The following is a 14970-nucleotide window of genomic DNA, read 5'->3' as shown; positions in this document are numbered from 1 at the left end:
TTTTTTCCTCACAAATAATTATACTTACTATACTTTGTAGTATATATAATATATATGTAATATACATACTTTTTCTGTTCTCTCAGAGTTTCTTTGAAGACTTAGATACTTAAATATAATTTTTGTCACGTTAGGAGATGGGGAGATGGGATGATACTAAAATAATTTTATAAGTAAAACTAAATAGTTAAGAATGACAATATGTATATGTAAACAGTTTCTCCATAAGATCTTTAGAATGAAAACAAGATTATCCTTATTTATTTCTAAACATTCTATAATACCTATTCTGCTTGTGAAAAAAATATAAAATTAATTTACAAAATTCCACATGGCACACTACTGTGGAGACTTTAAGCATGTTAAGATTATGACCATATTTATATCACCCAGTTTAATATTTAAGCACAGTATACCTTTCCCTCTTTAGCTAAAATAATGACAAATAAATGTGCAAGTTTCAACCTAAAATAAAGAATAAAAAAATTACTGTGATTCTCCTGTAATTCATGTGTATATTTCCAATTCAGCCATAAGAAATTGATCTATCATGTACTGTACTTGATAACAGAAGATTTTGACTGAGCAAAGAACTTTCTGTCACATCAGAATACATTTGTACTAAAAACAATTGCTATTATTTCCAGAGTTGTAATATTTTTACTACATCTTATTTAGAAAGTCTGAAAGCTTTATGTTAGATACTAGAGGCCTGATGTACGAAGATCTGTGCAACAATAGGCCTTCCTTTCCCTGGCTGCCGGCTCCCGGGACCTGGGCCTTCGCTCTGGCCGCCACCTTCCACCTTTGCTCCAGCCCAGAGCCGCCTTCTGCCTTTGCTCTGGCCCGGAGCCGCCTTCCGCCTCTGCTCCGGCCCGGAGAACGTCGCCATGGCGACTACGCAAGCATCCTGGCCCAGCCGCTGCCATCTTTGTTGCGTCAATTTGCATATTCCCTCCTTATTGGCTGTGGGTGCCGCCATCTTTGTCACGAACTGATGGTCAATTTGCATATTCCATCTTTATTAGATATTCCATCTTTATTAGATAGGATGAGACTTACAGATGTCACATCATTTAAAATCCTTATGAAGTTGTAAAAATTCTTACTGTAAACCGAACTGTCTACAAAATCTAGGAAGACAAAAAAATTCCTTACCTGTCAGGTTGAAATTGGGTGCAACTGTGCTGTCAGCAAGTGTAAACCATATCAGGCCAAGGCTCATACACACCGCAGCAGACACATCTGCAACATTGTAACGCTTGCCTGTGTGATAGAAATGTAAGTCAACTTCAGAATGGAAAGACCCACTCAGCATAGTTTTAGATCTATGTGTTTAACCAAGGAGGTAAGGAGTCTTTTTTATCTACTGTCAAAAATATATGAAGAACACTGAGGTCAAGGCATGAGATAGTCACAGAAGATCTTCTGAAAATTAAATGATCAGTGAGCACTGATGTTTCAGATATTATCTGTCATGGTAGTGAGTAAATATGAACATTTAAAAAGTATATGGAAATTAATATGAACACTTAAAAAGTTTATGGAAATTAATGCCTCCTTTTCCTTGTGTATAATATACAGCTACGAATTTTCTCCTAGTTTACAAGTTTACAAAGTAACCAGAGTAATTATTCAGGCTATATAACTGTTTAAGTTTACAAATACCATGATCAAATAACTACTAGGTTAGTATTAACTTACTTTAATATAGCCACATTTAAATAACAAAACCATGTAGTATAACTTCTTGGAAGGAATGTAAGGAAATATTATACATGCTCAGTTAGTTATGACATTAAATGTGGTTTTTAATAGGGACTGAGATCATTGTTTTTTTCTTGTGTGAATAGTTATGCAAAGTAGTTGACAGATGTGCTTTCATTAAAAGGGATTTTTGGGAAGACAACTAATGGATAAAATGAAGTCAGGTTGTATAAGGATGTTGGTGATACAGAAACACTTGATTATCAACACATGAGTATTCCCCATGACAGTGATATGAACAACTTGTTCTGCTGCTTCTTGCTTTGACTGCCTCCTCTTTTACTGCTATTTCCAAAGAGCTTGTAACTTGACTGGGGCTCTAGGAAATCAAGAAGCCAGCAGAACTGGTAAAACAGAAGTTCTGTTTAGGTTAAGTTTTACTTCAACATGAGAATGACCCTTTTGTATAAGGAGGTAGAGACAGAGCCCTGAAAAGTACAGGACTGAAATAATTGAAAAAGGAGCTTTCCAGGTACTTAGGTGCTTCTGAGCTTTTTATATGTGAATACAGTATTTCTGGAATTGTAAGTAGACTCCAGACTAAAAGAATAAAACAAAATACTATTTTTATCCTATCTGAGTTCAAATTGTTGATTTCAGATATTATCACTTAGAATTGTTATAATATCTACAATGTTCATTAAATTGACCAAAGTTTAATATTTTTCCTAATGCTAGATGCTATAATATAGCCTACTAGTTTCAAACAGGATGAAAATACATCATTACTATACCTTGAATAAAAACTCCTCCTAGCATTACAGGAATCAACTTGCAGCACTTGAAGATGACTTGGGTCGGATAATTCAGGTAGCCCAAGGAAGTATTTGATAACCCCATAGTACCCACAGTAAGAAAAGCTATTATCATGTAGGTTTTTCCTGGTATTCTGTAAAAGACAATTTTTAAAATCTTCATTTTGGGACCCAATTCATACTTGTTAGATAATGTGTTTACAATGTGTAAATGTCTACTTACTCTTTTTATTTCTGTTTAGTATTTTTAGAAATATTGGTTAAATATCACTATTTTAAAGTTATAACCTTGTTTATTATATAAAAGAATATCACTAAAAAAATGATTCACCCTTATTTAATCAATCTTAATTGAGAACTCCCAACTGTGTGAAAAAGTGGTATATTAGCCACTTACATTCTTACTGTAGGTATAAGGTATAAAAACTATCTTGACTAAATTTAGAAAAAAAATAAAAATAAATTTTGGCTTTTATAATGGTAAAAGGCACCTTAATTAACTTATAACTTCTAAATTGTTCTGTTTCTTAATGTTTCCATCTAGCATTAGGAAAAGTACATCCACCCATTCTGCTAGAGAAACTCGAGCAGAATTTCTCTAGAAAAATTACATGTTTAAAACTCTGGACATAATATTTGTTACTATAATATCTTATGATTTATTTCTGTCTGTATTCTGTAAAATGTTAAAACAGCCAACTTTCTGATGAGGAATCTGACTCTCTTGTTATGATCCCAAATCTTCTACTTTGAGTTCTATCTGGATTTTCTAAAGAAAATTCTTAATTTGGCACCTTCAGAATTTTGAGCTATCACTGTGAGCACATGCTCACTCTGACTAGACAGTTAATGGTCTAAAATAATACTCTTGTACACTGGTGTGACTAACACAGGAAGCACTGTTCACATAACTACATTATGCTGCCTCCTTAGATCTAGTTCCTATTTTGGGATTTGTGTTCATGTTTAAATCAAGGGAACAAAATTCTTTCATTTTAATATGGCTAGATGTAAGGCAAAATAATTTACTGGAAAAATTCAATTAGAATGCATCATTTCCACTTACATTTCAATTCTGAGGCTTTTTCCTACTTAACTACTAATACAGTGGTCAACATTTAAAGTCCACATGGAAATAATTTGGCATGCCCGTATGCATCAGTGTACACAAACACTGATTTTTACTCTGTTCGTGGGGTTTAACCCCCAGTGCATACCATTAGGTAAGCAGGACAGCTCCGCTTCTCTCGGTAAGGATAGACGTCACCTTAGTCAAACAATGGCCAGAAAATAAAAAATTCCAGCCAGAAAAATCACAAGGGATGATTAGAAAAGCAGCATAGAACAGGTAGGAAAAAAACCCAGCCTGAAACTCAGAAAACCTAAATTCAAAAGGCCCAATTCTGAGAGCAACTTGCTATATGAACTCATGAAAATCCCAGCACTCCTCTAGGTCCGTTTTCTCATTGGTAAATGAGGAAATTCGAGTTCATCATCTTGCCTGTGGGATTCTCATTGTTTCTGTTTTTATTTAACATCCTAATTGCATACTTCCTTAGATATGGTGGGAAAATTGTAACTTGAAGTAATAAAGTTACAAGGTAATCTTTGTTGCAAAATAACAAGTGGTATATTTAGGGTATTATACTTTACCATGTGCTTCACCACACATGTACCGCATTTGATTCTCATATGAAACAGAAAAGTTAAGAAATTTCCCTGAGCTCTTGACAGCTGTTTAGAGGCAGTGCAAGACTCAAAGCCCTGTTTTCTGACTCCAAATCCTGTATTCTTTAAAGTACACTGGTATTCATAAAAACAAAGACAAAAACTAAGCAAAGGTCTATAGAGCAGTGCCACTTAACACGTTAAGCACCAAGCCTGTTTTGTCTTCCTTTCCATTTAGCCCGCGATATCCGATTTCACCGATATGCTGGCGGCCGGAGATCTGTGTCAGGTTGCGATAAGACTGCATGTATATTTTCAGATATATGTCTTGTATGTATTTATCGCAACCTGTACTCTTATTCTTTTAGAAATGCTTTCTCTTCAGTCAGTTGTCTGTGGTTCGTGTTCCAGTGTAGTTTAAAAAATTTTTCTTTACCCATAAGAGTGACAATGTCAGTAGAAGCATGTGAAAGCGATTCAAGTGAAATTAGTTTTCCTAAAAAACGTCGTGGAGTCGTTCTTTTTTCGTCATCAGAGGATGAGGATTTTGAAGAATGGCATGATCCGAGAGGTAATCAACCAAGGATTATGCCTGTCACCTATCCGTCTGGCTTTAGGATTGAAGACTTGAATGTAAAGTCATGCGCAACAGTAGAGAATTCTTATCAACTGTTTGTGCCTAATGAATTGTTTGAGGATATCGCCAAACAAATGAACTTATACGCGTTGCAAAAACTAGGGATTGAAAACTCGCAGCATTTGTGTAGGAGGACAGTGACAAACAAAAATGAAATTAAAACATTTTTTGGGTTGATTCTATGGATGGGACTAGTTAGACTACCATCTTTACGTTTATATTGGTCCCATAATCCTGCATATATGCAAACTTTCCCCCAAAATATAATGTCAAGAAATAGATTTGAAATATTATTACAAATGCTGCATTTTTCAGACAATAGGGAGACAGATGTTTCCAATAATTTATGTAAAATACAACTAATAGATAACATGGAAATAAATTTCAATAAATAGTATGATCCATCTGAAGCTATATGTATCGATGAATCTTTGATACCATTTTGTGGCTGCATAATATTTAGGCAATATTTAAAACAAAAACGACACAAATATGGTATTATTTAAGTTGTGCTGCGGATCTGGGTACACTTATGCTTTTCATGTATATGCAGGGAAAAGTTTAGAAAAAGAAAAAGAAAATACAACACCAACTAATGTTGTAATGTCTCTTTGTAGAGATGTATTCAATAAGGGATACACGTACACAGACAACTGGTACACGAGTTTAGATTAGGCATATAAATTACTCGATAATAATACTCATTTAGTAGGAACATTACGTTCAAATCAACGGGGAAATACTCATGAAGTGACGTCAAATAAATTAAAATGGGGAGAAATTATAGCAAAAGAGAACAAGAAAAGAATAACCATTTTAAAATGGAAAGATAAGCGGGACATCTTACTTTTTTCAACAAAACATACGTCAGAGATGGTCAATGTTGAAAATAGATCAGGTCACTACTTGAAACCAAAAATTGTAGTGGATTATAATGCAGAAAAAGCAGCAGTTGATATATCTGATCAAATGAGTGCCTATAATAATCCGTTATGAAAATCCATGAAATGGTATAAAAAGCTAACCTTTGAGCTCCTACTAAATACTGCTGTTCTCAATGCTCATATTTTATTAAAAAATATTAGCAAGAAGAATATGAGTATCACAGAATTTCGCAAGGAATTAGCTGTCCATCTAACAAATTGTCAGGATGAAGAAATTCCAAGTAGCAGTACTGTAAATATACCTCAAATATCTCGTCACAAACTACAACAAAAAACTGGAAGAGTATCTAAAGTTCGAAGACATTGTAAAAAATGCTACGAAGATAATGCAGTAAGATTTGGACAAGATATTGCCAGAAAGTTGACAAAACAAGTTATAACATTCTGTGAAACCTGCACAGGACAACCATTTTTGTGTATACCGTGTTTTAATAATATTCATTAACTTTTTTTTTTGGTAACAAGTAATATTTAGGTACATTCTTTTATGATCTCCAAATTACTTAAAATATATTAATAGAAGAATATAATTTTTTAAAATTGTATTTCGTCAGTCAACAGTGACTGATGCAGCCTGAACGAAAAGTATACTGTCAGTCACTGGCGACTGATGAGGTCTGGACGGAAAGTATAGTGTCAGTCACCAGTGACCGACATGGTGCTTAACGTGTTAAATAAATTCAGAGATGAATTATTCTCAGAAATGAATTCAGAAATATGAGATTAGGCGTACTTTCATTGTAACAGACCTCCAAAGACGTTTTATAAAAAAGTTTTTCATGAGCCAAAACCGGTTTGGCTCAGTGGATAGAGCGTCGGCCTGCGGACTGAAAGGTCCCAGGTTTGATTTCGGTCAAGGGCATGTACCTTGGTTGCGGGCACATCCCCAGTAGGGGGTGTGCAGGAGGCAGCTGATCGATGTTTCTCTCTCATCGATGTTTCTAGCTTTCTATCCCTCTCCCTTCCTCTCTGTAAAAAAAAAAAAAAAAAAAAAAAGTTTTTCATGGGCTGTAGAATAAAAAGGTTTCAATTCTTAATTTTATTTATTATACATCTATTCTCTCAAATCCCTTCACTTTGTTTAAATCAAACACAAATGATGCTATCTTTAAATATGTATGATCATGTGGTTTAATGGTTGGGCTAAACATGGCTTCGGGCTCACTCTCCATCTCATTTGGGTAGCTGAGAAGGAGGTGTACCTTTTTAAAATGTAGGAGATGCAGTTTCTTTGTCGTTTTTCATTTAATAGCGACAGTATTAGATTCTTTTACTTTAGAAGCAACAGAAGTCCAGCAGTTTGCAATAGGTAATGAATCATGAGGGTTCCTTATGTATTAGTCTTGACATATATATTTAATTATTTTCTATTCTATCACCTATGGCTAAATCTTACAGAGTTTCAGAGCATGAAAATAGTGAAGAAGATATCCTCAGATTCAAACATTTTTAATATCACTGCTATAATAATTTATTGGCAATATAGAGGTTGAGAGGTAAAATTAGACCCATGAATACTGAAGATACAAATTAAAATATTTAAAATTTTATAGTTATTTCCATACAAACATCAAAAACATTTATGAAAGAAAACAGCCGTGAAAATTTTATATTTTCACTGAAGGATTAAACATTTGTATCAATGAAGACAAAATACCAGTACAGTATTAGAGCGCTTTATTACATTTTAAACTAATATACATGTGAAATATTTACATATTAGGCTCTGATATGTCAGAATAACCACACTTACCAAAAACTTATGTTCAATTTCCTTACCACTTTCTAATTATAATTAGAGGCAAGGTTTTATTGTATATTGTTCTATAAGCCATTAAAAATATATGGAGATGTTTCTACCACCCAAATGGCCCATTTAAAACATATTGTCAGCCCTAGCCAGTTTTGCTCAATGGATAGAGCATCAGCCTGTGGACCAAAGGTCCTGGGTTCGATTCTCCGGTTAAGGGCACGTACCTTGCTTGCAGGGTCCTCCCTGGCCTGGGCCCTGGTGGGGCTCATGCAGGAGGCAACCAATCGATGTGTTTCTCTCACATCGATGTTTCTCTCTGTCTTTTCCTCTCTCTTCCACTCTCCCTAAAAATCAATGGAAAAATATCCTCAGGTGAGGATTAACAAAAACAAAACAAACAAACAAACAAACAAACAAAAAAACCATATTGTCAAACAAGCTCCTTTGGTTTTGATGAAAAGGAATATTATGAAATTTCTCTGATGTCTAAGAATGCAATTTCAGCCACTGGACATTACAAATATGACAATGTTAAGTGAAATATATCTCACAAAACAAAACTTAACTATACATTTTAAAAACCACTACAAAAACAGGTATTGGCATTTCAATTCACCACTTTGATGTAGTAGCACTGTAAATCTTTCAGTAATCATACCTATGTCAGTGAGATTTATAAAACACACATGTACATATGCTTCCTCATTTCAAAATATATTTACTACATGTTGAGCCTAAATTATTTTTATTTGATAACATACTTAGAGATTACTTTTTTCAATGTATAATGAAAATATCATATTAATATTTTTAATAAGTTGATTAAACTGCTAAAAATGGTTGGGTATTAGATGTTTTATTACATTTATTTCATGTATTACACTCTGTATGCCTAAAAAACAAAATTTAACTACTACTAGTGAACTTAACTGTCAAAAAATAAAAATAAACAAACCACATACCTTCTTCTTTTGTCCTGAATAAGCTGAAGTTCTATTAGGCCAAATACGGAGTAAAATGCAAACTGTACTAATGTAAGGTACCAGCCATAGGGCTTAAAACCCTCCACTGAAAATATTAATTCCTGTCAAAAGATAGATCAATACTGTTAAGTTCAAGAGAACAACCAATTTCCTCACAATAAATTCCAATACACAACATTTATTAAAAACACTCAAATCACGACACTTCTCAGAGGTATAACTAGAGAAGTTAGGAGGCCTTTCCAAAGAACTGACACCAGATGTCCAGGTGTGAAAACCAGGAGAAAAATTAAAAGGGTGAGGGATAGCAATGAAGCAACATTATTGTATGCTTTTTTCTCTCTCTCTTTTTACATTTACTGATTTTACAGAGAGAGAGGAAGGGAAAGAGAGAACATGGATTTCTTGTTTCACTTATTTATGTATTCATTGGCTGACCTGACTCCAAATACTCACCAGGGATCAAACCCACAACCTTGGCATATTGGGACAATGCTCTAACCAAGTGAGCTACCTGGCCAGGGCCTTTTCTTTCTCTTTTTTAAAAGACCAAAATTAGAAGAGTTGCCCCCAAAGTGAGAAAGGTACCTGATTCAAGAGCTCATTTACTATTTAAAAAGCATATTTCCTTAGAAGTCTATTATCTCAGGCCTGTTTTTCTATAAAACTATAATCAGTTCAAGTCAATTTAATGTTAATTTTTTGAATACTTGTGCCACAAATTATATAAAACTTCTTCTTGTGAGGAAATGGTCATTTTGCCTAAACATAATGTTGTACCATAAAGTATTATTTATATTAATTCTTTAAAAGACATTCTTAAAAAGTCATTAAGAGGTGTTCTAATAGTTATTTTACTAAATCAGATTTCCCCCACAAATATACATTTCAACTGAATTTTAAATAAATTAAAAAAATAAGATTTATGTATAAATTTTCTTTCAAAGAAAAACTAAACATAGCTTCTAAACAGACCCTGAACTAGACTTTGTACATTTAGAATACAGCGTAATTTCTCAAATTTAGATATCATGTTAAGTAAGTCTGCAAAGTATTTAGGATTTGTCTGGTTTATGAACTATAAAACATGAAAATAGCTTAAGTACTTTGGCATTCAGATTATATAAATATACAGCTAACTTCTGTACAAAACTCCAACCATTTTCTTTAAACTATTTTAATATGCAATTATTGTCATTTAGTAGCAATGTCAATTTCACAATGATAATGGTGTTACAAACATATTTATAGCGATTTATCTAATTTTAAAAGAAATTGTGCACATTAGCTTTAAATTAAAGTCTCTGATCATTAATATATAATGAAATTTGTACAGTAAATTTCTAATTCATTTTCCTTTGCAATGACTAACTTTGCTCCCAAGTTATTTGGTAAGAATATTAAAAAAAAATGTTTTCAGCAAGAATTCTAGATTTTATTTGATAAAATTTATTATTTTTTATTGTTCTTTACTGTGATATCTGAATTTTTATAGCATTTTGTAGTGGCAAAATCAGTTATTATTATAAAAATTAAGATTTTAATTCATGTTTTTGTTTTACACTAATACTCTTTTTTTTTTTTTACACTAATACTCTTCATAGCATTTTTATAAGCTAAGGAACAGTCACAAATCACCTTTATTTATACTTATATTTTATCTGTAAGACAATGTCAGAGTACAATGATTAAGCTCACTCTGATTAATACTACAGCATACCTGAAATATCTGTGTTTGAAAAAAACACATCACCCTCCTTTTCTTGAATTATAAAGGATTCTCTCATGTTGGGGAGTTGCATGAAAAGCAACGTTGGTAATGGCTGAAAATACTAATGAACTGACCATTAATAATATTAGTCCATTCCAAAATTCTGTTTACACTAGCCTAGATCCTCCCATCCAGCTCATGTCTTTGAGGGTCAGGAATTTACTGTTGGTTAAATGTATACAATTATGCCATAACACAATGCAAATGTGAGACAAACTGTGGAAAAGTTAGAAATGTTTGGCACAGGTAAAAAAAATAAGGTTCTGCCAAAGTTAGAATAGAAAAAGAAACTAACAAGAATGAAAACACAATAGGTGTTTTAAAAAAAAAAAAAAGAAAGAAAGAATTCAATGATCACAGGATCAAAGAGATACCCTTGGAAAAATATAAAACATCTGTATAAGCTTTTTTCAAAATAGACCTGCTATTATTAAGCTCCAAGAATGAAGAATGAACTGGAATACAGCTTTTGTGCTATCATTACAGTAAATTTTAATGGAGAACTATGTGCCAGAAACCAATCAATACTTGAATTATTCACTTTTAAAAACAAATACATGCTTACATTATCTATATTTTGTTAAATATTTTAATTTTTTCATACTATTAATTTCTTATGATTGTCTTTGCTCTTTCCCTCACTTAAAATATTGAATTCTGAAACTGTGACCTCTGCTGAAGCAGATTTACTTTTAAGAGGCCCTCTTCTACTACTATACTGAAAACTTCAAATTTGTGAATAAACCAGAAACTTATAAAGAAAAATATCTTGAACAAAACTCGTAAGTGCTCTTATTGACCATAATTGTTATAATTACCATAAACAAATAACTATTTTTTACCTGTAAATATCCATAAATGAGGTAAAATACAAAAACTCCAGCAATGCATATGAAAAATTGAGTAAGTTTGTTAAATCTGCTAAGATTTATGCCAAGCACTACAATGTCATCTATTGACTTGATGTGTGGTGACATTGTTTGGGTTTTGGATGGAACAGTTATAGAAATATGTTTCCTGGAGTTGTTGAACTTGAGATCCATTGTTCTTATTTTGCCACATTCAGATTTTCCAAAGGTATCTTTGTTGGTTTCCTCTCCTTTGTTCAGTTTTTCTTTTGCTTGCTGAGCTAGTCCTAAAGAAGGAAATAGGCCATGTAAGCAAAAACATTTGGATCATAAAGTATTATGCTCCAAATAATATTTCAAATCACACTTTAAAAATTATACAGATAAATCTCATAGTCTCTGGATATTAATATATTATATTAATTCCCCTATTCATTCTTCCAATCAACCAAAAACATGTCGACTCTCCAATTTATCTTCACCTAATAAAGACCAATACGTCATTAAATTAAACATATACCATTCTCATTTCCAAAAGCTAATCTCATATTTATTGCATCAAAGACACCTTTATGTTTTTATATATAGAAAAATATAATCTTTAAAGCCCATGACAGTTTATGCATGACATCTTCACATTAATGTCAATTCTTATTTGTAGAAGAGTAAAGAACAACTAATGCTTCTCATATATTAAGACAATATATTTGCTAATGACATTTTAAAATAAAGTCAAACAACTGTAAGTGACTTAAAAAGCTAGATTTATCAGAAACTACAGAAAGGAGGATATACGTTAGCAATAGCATCTCCTAGGCAAAAAAATGTTTTCTTTCTTTGGAGAAAATAATTTTAAAAGTCTTTAGGGAGGTGTTGTTCGATGGTTGTAAAGTTTTAGTTAAACAAAATGAGTAAATTCTAGAGATCTGCTATACAACAGAGTGCCTATAGTTAAAAACAAGATGTTGTGCGCTTAGCATGTTAAAAGGGTAGATCTCATGTCAAGCGTTCTTAATCATACAAACACACACAGAAGGCGAAATAAACTTTTGGAGGTGATAGATATGTTTACTACTTTGATTATGGTGATAGTATCACAGGTATATGCATATATCCAAATTCATCAAATTGTATATATTAAACGTGCAGGTTGTTTTTAAATATATATCAATTATACCTCAATAAAGCTGTTTAAAAACAAAAGAAAAAAGTCTTTGGAAAAAAAAGTTTTGGGGATTGCAAAAAGCTGAGAAACACACAATTTTTTGTTAGCCTGTAAAAAAAACAACAACAAAAAACATGAAGTCTCCATAGATGACTGTTGATTTTCTTTGGATTTATACATAGTGGGGCAAAAGTAGGTCTACAGTTGATGGTATGGAAAATAATACAATAATTAACAATTAATAAGACAAGAATAAACTCTGATTTGCATACTTACAACTATAAACTTAAAAGTGTAACATATTAAATGAAGGACTCTATTGCACTTTAGTAAACACTATTTAATCAATAGTATTCCTCTTCTTTCTAATACTTTGTCACTTCAACACACCTACTGGCAATCTTATGAGCCACAGACCTATACCAGACACGCATAAATCCCTGCAGCACTGTTACTTCTTGGACATCTGTGCCAAAATATTGACATTCATACTGAAAATTTACACAGAGCATCTAAAATGAACATGGAGATAAATTCACTTCTGTTGCTTCCTGGAGGCACCAGCACTAGAAAACCTGCCTTTTGAAGCTTTGCATTTAGAATGCAGTTTTATTAATCAGAACATCATTGGTCAGATCATGTGACTGATGAAGACCCTGTGAGCTCTGAAACCCAATAATTGTGATCTTAAATGTTTGTTGTATCCCTTCCATTTCAGACATTAATGACACTACTAATCAACATCTAAAGAAATTAGGCCAATGTCCTTGTGGTGCAGGAAAAAAAAAAAAATCAAGCATAAAGTTAACACTGGTTAACATTTCAAATTAAATGATCGACATTTTGCTTTGCTTTAGAAGTTTACAGTAACTCTTAAAACTAAGTACAAAAAACCCAGAGCTGTGACTCACTGCCTGAGGCCTCTTGCTAAAGACAACACAGATATTTAATTTTAATTACCTACAGGCACAAATAACAGCTAAAACTGAATAAAAAAGCAGTATTTCTAGCACATAGTAAATTTAAAAAATTACAAATAACTAGTGATAATGTTGATTTACAACGACCTACTGAAGTCAAAAGTATTTCAGTAAATTTCTTAATCCAGTCTTTTCCAACCTTTAAAAGAAAAGTCTCCCACAACAAAAGGGTAAAATGAGGAAATTATGCCATTTCAGTGTAAGTAACCTGAAATAAACTTGATTCTGTATTCTGTCACACTCATTACTACAAATAAAAGGATCTTACTATTAGATTAAGTGGACTCTAGATATTAATCATGACCTATGGGGAATGATTATAAAACAGAGAATAATAAATGCTGTCCCAATTCTTTGTACACACCTCATTACACAAAGTTTAAGAAACCGTGTGGTACTTTTTGAAGGTTACTCTTTTTTTCCAAGCGATCAAGCTAAATATATATATATATATATATATATATATATACATACACATATACATATATATGATATATATATATTTCATATATATATTAAGTATAAAACACACTTATATAAATTATTTTCAAATGCTGCTATCTCTTTCTCTTCCAAGTCACAAACTATCTCAATTCACTTAGAAAATGTTTATCCAAAAAACGATTCTCGACATCTGCTATCCTCCTGATTATGTCCAACACAAAAAAAATCAAAACTCTCTTGGCACACCCAATCTTCCGGCCTTCGTTCAATATTTAAAAGAAAAATAAAACGGCTGGGGAGAGAACTGAGCTGCGAAGACTGGAGGATCAGCACAGCTTCCAGTGGAGGTTTGAGACAGGAATTTAATAAGCTGGTAAGGACAATCACCGTGCGCTGCTAGTCAAACGGGCAGCAGAGTGCCCTGCCTACCGCAGAACCCGGAAGCAGCTCCTAACTAAGACGCAGGCGTGGCGCCCGGGCGCGGACACTTCTCCAGGGTCTGCGAGGCCCCTGCGCGTGGCCGCAGGCCTGACCCGGGCACCGGGCAGGAGGGAGGGAGTTCTCGCCGGCGGGAGGGCGCAATGGGGCCAAGAGCAGCGCCCCTCCCCAGACACCATGACAGCAGGTTTGCGGTCGGTACCGAAGGAAGTGACCCGCGCTCTCCATCCCAACCTCAGCCTCTCCCCGCAGGTTCCTGAGGGATGAGGGGAGGTTCTCGGGGGCAAGGAAGGCGGGGCGGTCGGGTCCCAAATAGGACGAAAGGCCCGAGCGGCACGTCTACTCCCGAGCCTTCCGGTGACCCCAGACTGGGTGGCGCCAGCCAGACAAGCGTCTCCCCCTCCCCATGTCCGTCGCCATCACCTCCTGCTTCTCCTCCTCTTGGACTAATCTTGCACTGTCCGCCAGGTTGCCGCCTCCACGCAAAGGTCCTCGCCGTGCCGGCGCCCGCGCGCCACTTCCGCCTATGTGTCTCTGCGCGCGTGCGCAGTCTCACGGCCCCGCCTCCTGGGTGGCCTCTGGCCACCGGTCTGGGCTGCCTCTCGCGCATGCTCTCTCTCCTCCAGGGCGCGGGAAGAGTGCAGCCGCGGTGGGCCCTACCCTGCGAGGACAGCGCTCCTCACCCACTAAAAATGGCAGAGGGGCGGCGCCCGCCAATGGGGTCAAGTGTGCTCCGCTTGTTCCTGGGTCCAAGCCTCAGCGTCAGCAGCGTCCTGGTTAGCAGGGGCCTGGGACGCCCTGGCTTCTGCAACCCCGT

At 34.6% G+C, this 14970-nt stretch overlaps 1 protein-coding gene across 2 annotated transcripts in view; it reads right to left on the bottom strand.

Annotated features, from left to right (window-relative positions):
• The window catches only part of SLC35B3 (solute carrier family 35 member B3), a 28454-nt gene extending 13784 nt beyond the window's left edge, over nt 1-14670 (bottom strand). Inside the window, exons 1-5 of one of the 2 annotated variants that reach the window (XM_028152459.2) lie at nt 14577-14670; nt 11121-11413; nt 8487-8608; nt 2502-2656; nt 1159-1266 (exon numbers count right to left, since the gene is read on the bottom strand). In XM_028152459.2, the coding sequence (XP_028008260.2) occupies nt 1159-1266; nt 2502-2656; nt 8487-8608; nt 11121-11321 (586 nt within the window). In that variant the 5' untranslated portion in view covers nt 11322-11413; nt 14577-14670. Of the gene's footprint in view, nt 1-1158; nt 1267-2501; nt 2657-8486; nt 8609-11120; nt 11414-14144; nt 14201-14576 lie in introns of those variants that run through there. The other variant, XM_054721492.1, reaches the window with a different exon arrangement.
• Between the last annotated feature and the right edge of the window lie 300 nt (nt 14671-14970).

The sequence above is a fragment of the Eptesicus fuscus genome, chromosome 9 (genome assembly GCF_027574615.1).
Source record: "Eptesicus fuscus isolate TK198812 chromosome 9, DD_ASM_mEF_20220401, whole genome shotgun sequence".
NCBI lineage: Eukaryota > Metazoa > Chordata > Mammalia > Chiroptera > Vespertilionidae > Eptesicus > Eptesicus fuscus.
This window is presented reverse-complemented; position numbering and strand designations above follow the sequence as displayed.